Source organism: Podarcis cretensis (assembly GCF_951804945.1).
Source record: "Podarcis cretensis genome assembly, chromosome: 4".
Lineage (NCBI taxonomy): Eukaryota > Metazoa > Chordata > Lepidosauria > Squamata > Lacertidae > Podarcis > Podarcis cretensis.
In genome coordinates, this window is record NC_137173.1 from 62,551,315 (window position 1) to 62,565,900 (window position 14,586).

The window sequence follows — 14,586 nt, forward strand, 5'->3', positions numbered from 1 at the left end:
CTCAATTTTTTTACTCACAACAGCTTTTTAGCAAGTGCACATGCTAGAATCCAAAGAGCATATGATAAAATATTTAAATATAAAATACACATTTTAGAAATACATTCAAGAATACAATGAAAAATGTTTAATATATTTATATTCCTATGAAATAAGTTCTAATGGTGGACAGAGCAAACCTAATTGGGAATGATGGGGGTGGGGTGGGGAGTGAGGTGGCAGAAAGTCTTTCACTTCTATAGCCCTTCACATTTGTGCCTGCCAGGGTAGAAGTCGGGGCAGTACAGTAGTACCTCAGGTTACAGACACTTCAGGTTACAGACGCTTCAGGTTACAGACTCCGCTAATGCAGAAATAGTACCTCTGGTTAAGAACTTTGCTTCAGGATGAGAACAGAAATCGTGCGGCGGCAGCAGGCGGCCCCATTTGCTAAAGTGGTACCTCAGGTTAAGAACAGACCTCCAGAACGAATTAAATTCTTAACCCGAGGTACCACTGTATTTGTTTCATCTTGCCCTAACCATTTTCTCTTCATTGTACCAGGTAACATGTCTGATCGTGGGATTTGGGAGGAATTGAGAGGCTGTGAATTCAGATTCAAGGTTGCCTTCACCCTGCCTTCACCCACCTCTGGAACACCTTGTTTTGTTGGTGGAAATGCTGCTGGAGGGATTTTCCATGTGCATAGCAGGGGCCACCACAGCAGACATCTTGGCCCTGGTGGCAGGGAGGCACCACTACCCAGTCCTAATCCCTTCCAGCCAGCATGTCCAAGGATTAGGTTTATTCTGTTAGGCTGCTTTTATCATTTTCGCTGCTGAAGTGTTTTCAGAACAAGTTGTAATAGAGGATGCAGAATATAGAAAACTAAAACTAGAGACTTAAGAACATGGGTTGGCAAACTAAGGCCTGGGGGCCGGATCCGGCCCAATCACCTTCTAAATCTGCCCGTGGACAGTCCAGGAATCAGTGTGTTTTTACATGAGTAGAATGTGTCCTTTTATTTAAAATGCATCTCTGGGTTATTTGTGGGGCATAGGAATTCGTTCATTTCCCCCCCCCCCCAAAATGGGATAAATTGTTTACTAACACAGTCTGCACCTAAATCGTCCTGCATAATACCTTTGTTAATATTGTGCTGGAATGTTCCTTTTTTCTTTTGCTTTGTTTATGTTTATAGAAGTTTAACTCAATTGCCACTAGTAATGAAACCAGAATGGGGGTTCCAGAGGATGTTCCAGGAGGCACTGGCTGTGTTCAACACATCATGATGCAAATGCCATGGGTGCAATTGTCTCATGCACAGTCAGCTGTTGTCAACGTCTTTATTTATAATATTTAATATATATACCACCATCTGATGATCATGGGGCAGATCAGAGAGGTCTTACCGTAAAGTGATTTATTTTAAATCATTGACTCTTAATGCATATATTTAAATTATTTGATTGTAATTCATTACATGCCATATTTAGAGATAAGGTAGTTTAGGACTTCATTTTTTAGGTCACAGTGAATGTCTGATGGACGTTAATGTTTTTCGTTATTTGGAATAGGCAGTATTTGCAGGTTATACTGAGCTGGCTTGTTGAGGCTCGTCCTGTGTGAACTAATTTTCACCCCAGCCCTCTGCAAGGAAAGAATGACCAAACTGTGGGCATTTCAGTCGCTGATGGGCGAGCTTGGGTGCAAAGAGGGCTTTCTTTTCTATGCTCTCTTTTTAACATGTCATTCACATCATGGTATTAGACTTACACATTCTGAACCAGCAACAGCACAGGAGAGAGAGCTTATTTCACCCATCAGTGAAAATAGCATTCATTGTTTCATACTATCTTCTTTGGGCTTCATGGCTCATCCCAAAAGCTGTAAGAGCATAGGATGCCAGGTCAGTACTAAGACCATTAGCCCATCTAGATCAGTATTGTCTAAGCTGCTGTTCAGGGTGTCAGACAAAAGTCTTCCCCAGTTCCTTCTTGGGGATATTGTGGGTTTGAACCCGGAGCCTTCTATGTGTAAACCACATGCTGTACCACTCAGCTGTGGTAAAGTGAGGCCAGAATGTGCAAGTATGTTCTTGCACTCCAGTTCCTGTTTAGCTCTATAGCTGGGCTTGGAAATTGGATTAGAGAGGAAATCATGACCAGTGTGCACCTCAGAATTCACTTTCTGGACTTTGCTTGAGACATGATGGCTTCCTTGTGTATAAACCTGGACACCTTTGGAAAGAACGGAGGGATATGAATTTAATACAAATAAAGAAGTAATCCTCTGCACAAAGAATTCCTTTAGGAACAGAAACAGCATGGGTCCTTCAGCAGATGGAGCACATTGGTTTGGGAAGGGAAAGATGATGCTTTCTTTCTTTCTTTCCAATAATGTAAACTACCCTGTGATCCTCGGATGAAGAGTGATATGGAAATTTAATTTAAAAAAAAGAAATGAATAATGAAATGAATAATGATTATTTAAAGTATAAGGGCTCCAAAATATAAAAATCAGATTAGCTAACCTGTTAGAGTAATTAATTGCCAAAGTGATGTCCTGAAAGTATTTGAAAATAGGCCCTCTAATTATGTATAGTTTTACTCCAAACAAAATACTAAATATGTGTTCCTCTCAACTTAGAATTCAATAAACACATCTTGAGATTGTTAACACTAGAGCAGCCCAATCACTATAACATGAGAAGGATTTCATAACGTCTGTTTCAGGAGATGAATACATAATATTCAACTACCCCAGTGTATCCCATAGCCAGACAGATAAGGATAACCCACACATGAGGCAGAGGGAAGCAGGCTAGATGGTTTGTCTCCCTGTCTAATAGATTTCTTAGTGCATTTGCTTCCAGGGTAAGGGCCTTAGCTAAGTGCTGGAGAATATCCTTAGTAGGCAGAAAGTCCAGGTTCAATGCCCTGACATCTCCAGGTGGTTACAGGAGAGAACCCCATCTGAAACCCTGCAGAGTTGCTGCCAATCAGTATGGACAGCACTGAGCTAAATGGGCAACACTGTTGTTTATCTCTTTCCACGGATGCTTCCTAAGTCCTTCACATCTTTTTACAATGCTGATGCAAAATAAAGCAGGAAATGTAGTGGGAAGGATCCATTGCACTTGTAGTACTGCACATTCCTTCTTTTACCATATTCCACCATTTGAGCACAGGGAAGCATTTTTGTGTGAATTTTTAGCTTTCTGTTATACAAACTTGCTTATTGGAGTTAAAAATTGCTGCAGATCCATTAAAGATGCTACTGTGTTCCCAAGTGTGGTTCAGAATGCTAAGAGTTGCTGAGTTGGCATTTTGCTTCGCACAGTGTGTACACACACACACACACACACACACACACAAAGCAGCCCCAAAGCTAACAATTAAATGGCCTTTGAAAATGGCAAAGAGGCTTATGAAGGGAAGTCTCAGTGGAGCCTAACCTTTCCTTGAGCTGCACTTGTGTGTGGAATTGTTGATAACTTTCTAAGCTGAAAATGTTCAGAAAGAAGGAACACTTTTTAGTTGGTGGAATGAAATAGCTGCAGTCTTCTTGTGTTCTGAATATAAAGTGCTGGTTAAATCAGCTCTTGCGCTTTACAATCACACTCAACCTTCACAGAATTTTCCACAAATGATCTTCAGCTTTCCTTAAAATTTCACGCAGGAGTAAGAGAAGTCCTTCTGGTTCTCGAGCGCTTTTTTCTGCTCTTGGATATTATATGTTAATAGTTTCTAAACTGATCATACATTATTTTTGTTAAACAATTGTATCACTGTTGCCTCATGGCACTTATATTTCAATGGAAGGAGGTTTGTTTTCAGGTCTGAGTCAGAACTTACAATTTCCTGATAAATAGTTGCTTAGAACTGACCGTTGAGAAACACTGGATTGAATAGGATTTACTTACCAGCAAATGTGTTTAGGATTGCAACCTTGTGTATTAAGTGTGACTGTTTTTTTTGTGTGTGTGAAGATGAATAGATGAATGAGAAGTAAAGTAAAGCAAAGCACATAGTTTGTCTCCTCCCTCCGATAGTTTTGTTAATCTGCCTCAAAAATATCAGTGGTAATCAGAAAAACAACAACCTGGAAGTAAATTCAGGTATTCACTCTAATTCTGTTGTTGAAAAGAACTGGGCACCTCTACCTATTGACTTGTCTTCCTGTGGTTTCATGGAATGCTAATGAACATAATAATTGCTAAGGAATGAATGTTAACACAGAGAAAGATGGAAGGGACTGTAAATTTTGAGAAAGAGTGAAAGAAGTGAGGAATCTGTATTAACTTCAACACTGATCAACCATTAGGTTCCCGTTACAATCTTTACAATAGCTTAGGAAACACATGTTAATGAATGTTCACAGAAACATACTTTCCAAATTAAAGGTGTCTGTGTAGCTTGCCATTTAGGACACTTAACATGGTTGTGATTTTGAAGCAGTGAGTGAAGTGTCAATTTAAAGTGAGAACTTTTGCTGAATAAGAGTCATGATGTTAGAAAATTGTGATTGTCAGAGCTTTACCCTGACATCATAGGGACAAACATCCCTGCCATTTGGCCAAGCTTCTGTGATAGTATGGAATAGTCTCACACTTTGTAATTACTTGGGTCAACCTTACATTTATTTAACCACTAGCCTGGTAGTCATAGGTGAGAGAAATTGCTTGCAGTCAAGTGTGTGGAATTCATACAGTCCAGTGAATAGGATGGTGGAAGAGGGGTGGAATGCTCTTTCCCGCCTCTGTGCCCAGCATAGAAATGCAGCAGGCTGCTGCAGGAGGGTTGGAGCTCTCAGTTTCTCTTCTGCAAACCCCCAATAAAACCGGTACCTTTTGTGGATACCTAAATCAGCCTTGAAAGTATCAGCAGAGGGGGACTATATACACTTAAGGGGAAGGGGGTCATATTAGTGAGGAGATAAAGATTTGAAATAAGCCATTCCAAACTGCTGTTTTTAATATAAGGATCCTTGTTTGCATGAAATTGAAATTAAATATCTGAACCTTCTGAGAATTTTTTTGTTTATGGATCTATTTTTTATTTTACAAATATTGAGGAAAAACAAAACTTTAAAGCGACTTTAAGAACAAAAAGAAACAGAGAGAAAAGGTGACATTATATCTGTACCTCCTTCCACCTACATCCTACCCCTCAATGTCTGTTCCCTCACAATTCTACTATATCAAACATTCAATGGGATATATTCATAAATCCACACGCAGCAAGTTTGAAATAGGTTTGCTCATTTGATAATCTAACGATTATAGACATGTAATATAGAATTCAAAGCTGCGAGCAAATGATTGGTCACTCTGTTTTTAAGACCCAGATTAAGGGCGGGAGCTAACATGATTCCATTCAGAGCTTTGGGAGCAGTCATAAGGCTGGCATCAGCAGCTGGCATTTTCAGGCAGCTCCGAGGACCTCCATGTCTCAATTGCTGATGCCTCTCCTGGATTCCCGTAGATAGATAGACACACACACACACTCGTACCTTGGATCCTGAACGCCTTGGTACTTGGACATTTTGGCTCCCAAACGCCGCAAACCCAGAAGTGAGTGTTCTGGTTTAGAAACGTTCTTTGGAACCCAATTGTCCAATGGGGCTTCCGATTGCCTGCGGGAGCTTCCTGCAGCCAATCAGAAGCTGCGCTTTGGTTTCCGAATGTTTAGGATGTCGAATGGACTTCCAGAACAGATTCCATTCGACTTCCAAGGTACGAGTGTGTGTGTGTGTGTGTGTGTGTGTGTGCGCGCGTGCGCTGCTCTGAGCATCACTTACCGGCTGCTTCCAACAACCACCCTAAATCTCCCACAGTGCCCTAAAGCAAAACTACATCACAGATATCATGAAAAAAATAAAATGGAAATCTGAGCCACCTGTTGATACTGCTTGGAACATTTGCTTCAGCTCCAATTAAACCCACCTAAGCTGGAGAATGGGCATTTGAGGGCAGTTTGCTCAAAAACCCTCCTCAAACCTGTGACCTCAGTGCACACAGGTTTTCAGCAAAAACAAAGTCTTCTTAAAAATGATTTTTATCAAATAATCAAGTTTGATTTAAATAAAGCATCCTTTCAATTAGTTGCTAGACTGATATATAAATGTGATTCTCCCAAGTTATTTTTCAACACGAACAAACATAGAAAACCTCTCAGGCCAATTAATGACTATTTGGAGAAAGCGCATAAAAGTGACAGAAATCCTTTTAATCATCTAGTCTTATTTATTCACACATACTAAGTATATTATGAATTAATAAAACATTATTAATAAAAATGTCTTGAAAGTTTAAAAAGAGCCTTTAAATTAAGGCAAACTATTTTTCTCTTTGGTTATAAAAACCACTCCTCATAAATATTTTAGCACCTCTGATTAGAATTAGCACCACAATAGTCTTTGTCCTTAATAGTGCATATGCATGAATGAATATTCCTTAGATTCTTGACCGAAATATAATAAATGTTGGTTTTAGAATATCAGATATGACTCTTAAAAAAGGATAAATAAATAATGACATTCTCCCTATCTGATGAGAGAGATGTTGCATGTATTTGCAAAAGTCAAATAAATCATTTCCCTCATATACACAAAATTGATTTCAGCTGGCAGACCTCATAGTTGTGCCTTCACACACATACTTGGTAGTTAAATTTCAGTAGGCATACTTGGGGTTGCAGTGAGAGTGTATCAATGTACGATACTGGATTTCTGTACTAGTCTGCAAACCATATGTAGTACTAAGTAGGTGTTATGCCCAATATAATAAAACATTTTATCTCATTAAATTATATGTAGCTTTATAAATATGTGAACTTATTTACAACGAATCTGTTCTTTAGTCCTACAAAGAAGCAGAACTTTACTATGTGTAGATATTTGCTTGAGAGCTTTTGCTTACAGATAACGTTTATAAAAGCATTCATTATGTCCTATATGATGTCATATCATGTGAATTGTATGTAGAGTTGTTTTGTTCACTGAGGTATTAGTACTTTAGAACTTCTTTGCCTAAGAGAACCAGTCACACCTGGGCACTGCTAGATTGTTTAATTTATGGGTAATTTCTACCTCTATGTCCCTCTCGCAACTCTCATTCTCAGATTTCATTCAAAATTAACCCCCATATTAACCCCCTAGAGCTTCCCCTTCCCAACATATAAATGCCAAACCCCCTTTTCACTTTCCCAATTTTATTTTTGAAGCCACTTTAAAAGTTTCTCTTCTCAGTGTGGAAAGTAACACAGTCTCTCTTCTCCACTTGCCACCAAGGCCGCCTCCTGACCCAACTCATTTACTACATACATTTACTCCTCCTCCTCCTCTTTATTCCTGCCCTGCCTTGCCCCACCACTTCGTGCTGTTTTCATTGGCTATTTCCCAGTGTCAGAGCAGTGTAAATATAATATAGAGTAGGTATTTTCAAACTTTTCATTCCAAGGACCCACTTTTAACCCAAATATGCATTTGAGGACTCATTTCTTAATATTTTAACATATATTTGTATGGTGGTTATGTTCCTGTTGTGACCCACCTTGGATCAAGCTGTGACCCTCAAGTGCATCCCGACCTACCAGTTGAAGACCAGTGGTATAGGGAGATGTAAACATTTATACAGTGCCCTTCTAGTTCTCCTGTACCATTCAGGATAATTGAACTGCCTTTCCACATTATTCAGCTCCTCCTTCCTAATTTCTTTTTTGAATTCAGCTATAACACTTATTTTTCTGAGCTGAGCAAGGTGTCCTTGGCATCCCATTAAGCTCCTTTCTTTACTTGGCAAAAAATGAAGTAACACCCAGGTCGAATAATAAAAGCCGGATTTAGAAAAATAAAAATCCAGATTTTTAATTTTACCTGTAGTCTACTGCTTTCTGTGATTAAACTGAACATTAATATGGAACATACTAAACCCTGAATCAGTGATGCCACTTTTGCCATTTCTCTGTCTTTCTTTTATTTTATTTAGTTCATATAATGTGTACACCGCTTGATTGTAAAAAATCTCAAAGCAGTTAATGAGCTAGATCAATAGAAAGCATGTCAACCTTTCTGGATTCGGCTATGTAGTTGTGGAGCTACTCATGGACTAAAATGCAGTCAAGAAAACTGTGCATTGCTGGGCTACGATCCTTTCTCAAGCCTTCTGTGCAACACATACCAAATCTTTGACTGACTAAAAAAAGATTACACTTTTGCTGTGGATGGTATTAAGTCACACAATCCGACTCCCACTTCACAAGACATTACAGTGTCCTCTTTATATCATATATTTAACATAGTTGGCATGTGTATAAAAATGTATGAAAGGGATTGATGAGTTTTTTTTGCGTGTGCTACATATGATTGCTTATGTAAGCCTAATGCAATGTGACACTTTTCCTGAACTTCAGTTAGAACATTGACAATATTTCTGGTTCCAGGAAGAAGTATGATGAATATTATTGTTGTTATTATGGTTTTTGTCACTTGACCTGAAATTACCCTTGTATTACCACATATAATAACTGAACTGTACAATTACTAAACTTGGCAATCTGTGTAAGAAGAAAGCTAATTTGCCCTAAAAGTATTGGGACTGGCATAAACTTCATATAGTATTTTAAGTGAATCGGTATCTTTTTTGTCTTGCAGCCATGAGACGCAGACTACATGCTGGGATCATCCTAAAATGACTGAGCTCTACCAGTCCTTAGGTAAAATAATTTTTCATATTCAACTGCTTGGTTCTGAGGAATATTTTCTAGAGAAATCACAACAACATGGGGTGCAAATAAATGTTCAGTTCTTTCATGTTGTTTTATAATAATAGTGAATTGCAGAGATTTTACCTTTTAAAAACCAACTAGCTAGCATGAGCACACACACCCCTCATCAGTTGAAAACAAGGCCCAGCATTAACTGAAGGCAAGCCTTGTCAGTGTGTTGGACCCATCTTGTGGGTTGATTTACCGAATTTTGGGGCATGAAGGTGTGGCCAAAGGAGATTATTTTCCTTGCTTTAAGCCAAAAAACCCTTCTCCAGTTGTTGCACTTCCCTTGGCTTCCAGCTGCATTCTAAAAACAAAAAACAAAAAACCCAACAACTTTATCTCTGCAGTCCTGTACCTTGTATTTTTTTCTGGAACCAGAAATACAGCTGGGGACATGAAGAGAAAGGCACAGAGTGACCATACAATATTTAAAGTGCAGGCAAAAAGCATTTGGGGTGTGTGTGTGCTGCATGATTATTTGTTCTGTCTGCCCAAAAGGAAATGCAGGCAAGTTGCAGAAAGGGAGACAGATTGACAGGCTTTGATATGTTTCCTCCTTTTTCTGCACTTTAAACTTGTGTGGCAATCTCACACCTTTCTGTGTGCACCTTCCAAACTCTGTGTGTGGTCCACAAAGCGCTGTATAGTATTTTCAGTACCTTTATGGTGGGAATAAAGTAAGCCATATGCAAGCCTTTCCTCAGAGAATAGTATCCATAGTGTACTCACATACTATGATAAGGTTAGCCTGCAGCAATCATGTTTAAGAACAGCTAATCTCACTTCAAATACTGTAGGCCAGGTGTCGGCAACGTGCGGCCCATGGGCCGGATGCGGCCCACGAAGACCATTTTACCTGCCCACGAGCCACCCCCGAACCAAGCCACCCACTCGGTGAGTCCCCTGCGCACTGCGCTAAACAGGCACAGCGCGGCGCAGGGACTTTCTGAGTGGCCCCGGAAGTTGCATCTGCACACATGCAGATCTCAGAAATCGTGTCTGTGCATGTCCAGATGCCGAAAATCGCTTCTGCGCAGGAGCGATTTTTGGTGTCTAGGCATGTGCAGGAGCGATTTCCAGCGCCGCTCTGTGCCAGTCCGGCCCATGGATGAGCTCCATAGGAGTGATTGGCCCATGGCTGGTAAACCTTGCAGACCCCTGCTGTAGGCTATAGTTGGAGATTGCTTCTTTAATGTTTCCCCATCTTCCATTATGTTGCTCCATTGGCCCTTGAACATCTTGTGCTTTTGCTTTGAATGGATGCATGGAAAGGAATATGTATTTCAGAATAAGATACCACTTCATTTTGTATTTTAGCTACATTAATCAGCAGATTGAGAGATACAAATATTTTAGCCATAGTTGAAAAGTGATTGCTTTATTCTGTTTGCAGTATAAATTATTATTAAACATAGACAAATAAAAACCCAGTGTAAAAGAAAGATAGCTTTTGAATTCAGTAAAAACATGATCTATTTTTGGCATACAGAACATGGGGTTACAGATGTTTATATTTACATGTTAGCTAGGAATGATAGAACTTTAAATTTTGTATCTATGATACATGGGAAGGGATTTTAAAATATTTTTGATGCTTCCAAAATAAGCAACCCTGTCAGAAATACTGTAGAACAGACTAAAATTAGTATACTAGGCACAGTACAATACTTTATATAAATTGAACAATTCAAAATCAATCCATTTACTCTTGGGCAGAATCTTTAATGTGTATTCAGTCCTTCCCTTTGCCTTGGGTTGGAATGGATAATAATAATAATAGGATGTTTCTGAAACCCTTTAAGATTTTCTAATTTGTATAAAAAGTTAAAATTAAAAGTACATTTTATATTGCATGTTTATTACCTATATTATTCCTTGCTCTAACATGCACATATCAGGATGAAATCTGGTTTCTTGGTTGAAGTGATGTTCATAGTTTAAGAAGGCTTAACTCCCCTTTTACAGGCTTGGTGGTAATATAAAAATTGTATCAATTAGTTTTAGAAGAATGTAGTCATGCCTTATACAGCATCACAAGTCCATGCAGAAGCTTTCTTCTTTCCTCTTGAAGTTATAAATCTAACATGCAGAAAATCAAATCATTTTTCCAAATAATGTATCTCTCCCCCACATAAAATAACTTTTCATATAGCAAGCTTTTCTGTTAAGGAGAATATATTCCCCATTTTTCCCTGTTCTATCATTTTTTATGTGATCCTCTTTATAGGTTCACCTTTTGGTTTGTCCCCCCCCCCCCCCGATGTATTTCAGCTTTTGATTTTCTATAACACAATGGTTGACAGCACCACACTCTGTTTCAGTGACAGATTGTGGTTTGCTTTTGCTTTTCAATGATTTTGCAAGAAGATAACCCTGCACACATTTTTTTTGTTTATTTTATACCACCTATCCAAAGTTGTAAATTACTGATGGTATTGTATTTGCTATTACTACCTAGTTGTCTTATTTAAACAATAGCCTTTTAGTATTGTGCTTTCTTTATCATTCAGTAGTTCATCTTTGAACTATTTGTTTGTCTTTACAATTGAAAATACTATTTTCTAACAGCTCCATGTTTCATTAACCACTGATGTGGTGTAACTTTTACATTGTTTCATACCTGGATTTAAGAGGCAATGAATAGTGAAAAGCATCTACACATCCTGCTTTGTTCATAAGATTAGTAGCAGAAAGATACATTAAACAATAGTGGAGTTTGATTATGGAAAGACATTGTGAAGATTAGGTTAATTTCTCCACCAACCGTTTGCCATGTCAGCCACAGTGCTGGAGCAGATTGTCTCCTCTTGAGGTTTCTCAACTCAATTCCTCTGGCTTTTACATACTGCATTTTGCAGACCCAGATGCAGATCCAGTGGCAGTCCTGTAGCAGTATTTCTATGCATGTCTTGCAGGAGGTTTAAATAAAACTTTTAGAGTTTTGTTGAACATTTTATTAACAGTGGAACAGTTATTTATTAATAGAGCAAGGTGCAAAATTCCTAAATGTTGTGATTTTGCTTTGACAAAACTATGATTGCTTTTTATTCTCTTCCCCACCCCTTTTAACAAACATATTTTGTGTTCTGTAAGTTTTTGTTTTATTTGTGGTTAAAGGTAAAGGTAAAGGTACCCCTGCCCGTACGGGCCAGTCTTGACAGACTCTGGGGTTGTGCGCCCATCTCACTTAAGAGGCCAGGGGCCAGCGCTGTCCGGAGACACTTCCGGGTCACGTGGCCAGCGTGACATTGCTGCTCTGGTGAGCCAGAGCCGCACACGGAAACACCGTTTACCTTCCCGCTGGTAAGCGGTCCCTATTTATCTACTTGCACCCGGAGGTGCTTTCGAACTGCTAGGTTGGCAGGCGTTTTATTTGTGGTTACTGGACCTTAAATAATATCCAATATTTGATTAGTTTAACTGTTGCTTACATTCCTTATGCCAGCCTTTCAGACTATTGCAAATATTTACCAGCCTTTAAAAAGCAGCAACGTTAAATGTGACTTTTCTCTCTGGTTCTTTAAAACTAAAAAAGAATACTGTGAATTCAGAGGTACAGAATGATTCTGTGTGTGTATGTGTGTGTGTGTGTGTGGTGTAACCATTTCCATAACATCATAAGGGAATGGAGGCCTAGACACAATTTGCATATACTAAGTTATAGGCATAGATACAAGTTCAGAAATAATTATTACTCCACTTTCTCCACAATCCTGTCTCTACTTTTGTGTTTATATGACTGTACTAAGGGCCAGCGAGGAGGAAAGCAGCTGGGGATTTATATGCAGAAGGAGGTGCATTGAAGAAAAGTAATCTCTCTAATTAAGAGCCTCATATATAAGACTCTTGGAGTCCCCCATTGGGTACATTGCACTCCTACCAAACTTCACACAATTCAATTCTTTTCAGGGCAAAAAAGTCACAAATGACAGGCTGGTGTAGTTATTTCACAAGATGAACCACAGTTGAAATAGTCTCAGCTTGCATTTAAATTGCCTTAATACAAGCTTCCAACAAGTTTTGTCCTTGCATTGAGGAAGTGAAACAGGCAGGTACTAGAAAGCAGACCCTCTTTCAAAAGCTTTATTTCTTTTCGGTCCTTGCAGTGTTGTCCTGCCTCAGATATAGTACCAGAAATTAAATGCTTGCAATAGGTGGTAGGCATCCAAGGCCAGTCTTAGGCTTTTGTGGTCCCTTGGCCTTTTCCAGTGTTAGAAACTGAGATATGAAAGCTAGGAGCTAAATGGCACTTTAAACTTAGGTTATGGGCAAAACAAATGGAATGTCTAGGCGCGCTTTTTTAATAACAAGAATACAAAGCTGAAAATGAATGATCTACAGCTAAAATATTATGTTCATTTTTCACACGGTCTAGCCCTCCCCCTGCCCACCCCCCTAATATTCTTAAGAGGGTCTCTTCTCCAGTCTTCAGAGAGTAGCTGGAAGTGGGGAGGCAGAAAAAAGTCCTCCTTTCCTTCCACTCTGCAGTTTTAATCTGAAATCTTTGGTGCAGTACTGTGCCCAGAGCTCAGAAACTGCTTGTGCTAATGAAATTCCCTGTCGCAAAATGTGTGTAGAACAATGGGAGTTTTGAACACTGGCCTTTTCTCCTCCCTCTGTAATTATACCCCTCCCTTTCTGGATCTTACTGTAGAACTACCATCACTTAATAAAGAGGGCAGACTTCAGGCTTATGTGATTTACTTTGTTTTTTACCAGAGACATTAGATCTACCAAGCAGAGCCTGTTGCAATGGGGATATATTTAGAATTTAAAAATTCTGAGTCCAGGAATTTGTTTTGCATACCAGAACTGATTTGGGCTCCCATGCTGTCTGGTACTGCTGGGAGTTGTAGTTCAACAACATACTGAATGCACTGCATTACTATCCCTGGCTTAAGGCAAAAAAATGTCTGTATTTGAAGCGGGACAGCTGCAGATAGAAGTTGTTGTATGCAGCGTAGCAGCGACATTTTTATATAGGGACAAGGGTTAAAAAGGTGCTGAAACTTGTTGGGCCTAGGAGGTATGTGGTATATGTGGTGTGCAAGAGAGGGAAGTTATAAATAGTATGTAGAGTGTGTTTGTGAGAATGCCCTGTGTTAGGTAACTGGCAGCATAATTCTGGCTGCGCAGTGTGTCAAGGTATGGCATGGCGATTGGGGCAGCACAGAGGTTGGTGGCGTAAGTTCTAGAAAAAAGCCCTGATCCTAACCATGTCTGTTCAGCAGTAGGTATTATTGAATTCCATGAGGCTTACTTCCATGTCAGTGGAATTTGGATTGCAGCCAACAAATAATAGAGTGGTGGCAGAAAAATACAATCAGAGATTCTGGCAATGGCAGCAGCTATGAATTAGGCGGTGGGTGAACTGGACACCTGAAAGAAACCAGGCAGATGAAGGTCAGGGTCAGCTTGAAGACCCTAGGACTTATGCTTGTGAAGCAGGGCTTCCCCCCTCTTCTTGCCCATGCATCTCCTTCAAAATTGTCTCCTGAGGGGTCAGGAAAAACCCCAAAACAGCATGCTGGGGGGCAGAGGGGGGGTTGTTCTGTCTAGCAAGCTGAAATGCTTGCACGGGTGTGGGGTGTGTGTGTGATAGAGCAACTCTGAATTCCACAGTGTTTTCAGTATTTGTCTACGTATGTTTCACGTTCTCTGTGTTGATCCTGTGTTGTGTGACATCTCAGAGTTGCTTAAAAATATTTATCCTGCCTATCCCTTTACATGCAACATGAGCATGCCTTCACTGTTGTATTTAGCAGGCAAGGTTTTAAGTTGTCTGCCCCTAGTCAGGGTCAGAAGTGGGATTTTAAAAATGGAACTGTTCTTC

At 39.5% G+C, this 14,586-nt stretch overlaps 1 protein-coding gene across 12 annotated transcripts in view; it reads left to right on the plus strand.

The window, feature by feature from the left end:
• The window catches only part of DMD (dystrophin), a 1,027,161-nt gene that overhangs the window by 949,440 nt on the left and 63,135 nt on the right, over positions 1-14,586 (plus strand). For all 12 annotated transcript variants that reach the window (XM_079972189.1, XM_079972196.1, XM_079972191.1 and 9 more), the window contains one exon: positions 8,635-8,696. In XM_079972189.1, coding sequence (XP_079828315.1) covers positions 8,635-8,696 — 62 coding nt within the window. The remainder of the gene's footprint in view (positions 1-8,634; positions 8,697-14,586) is intronic.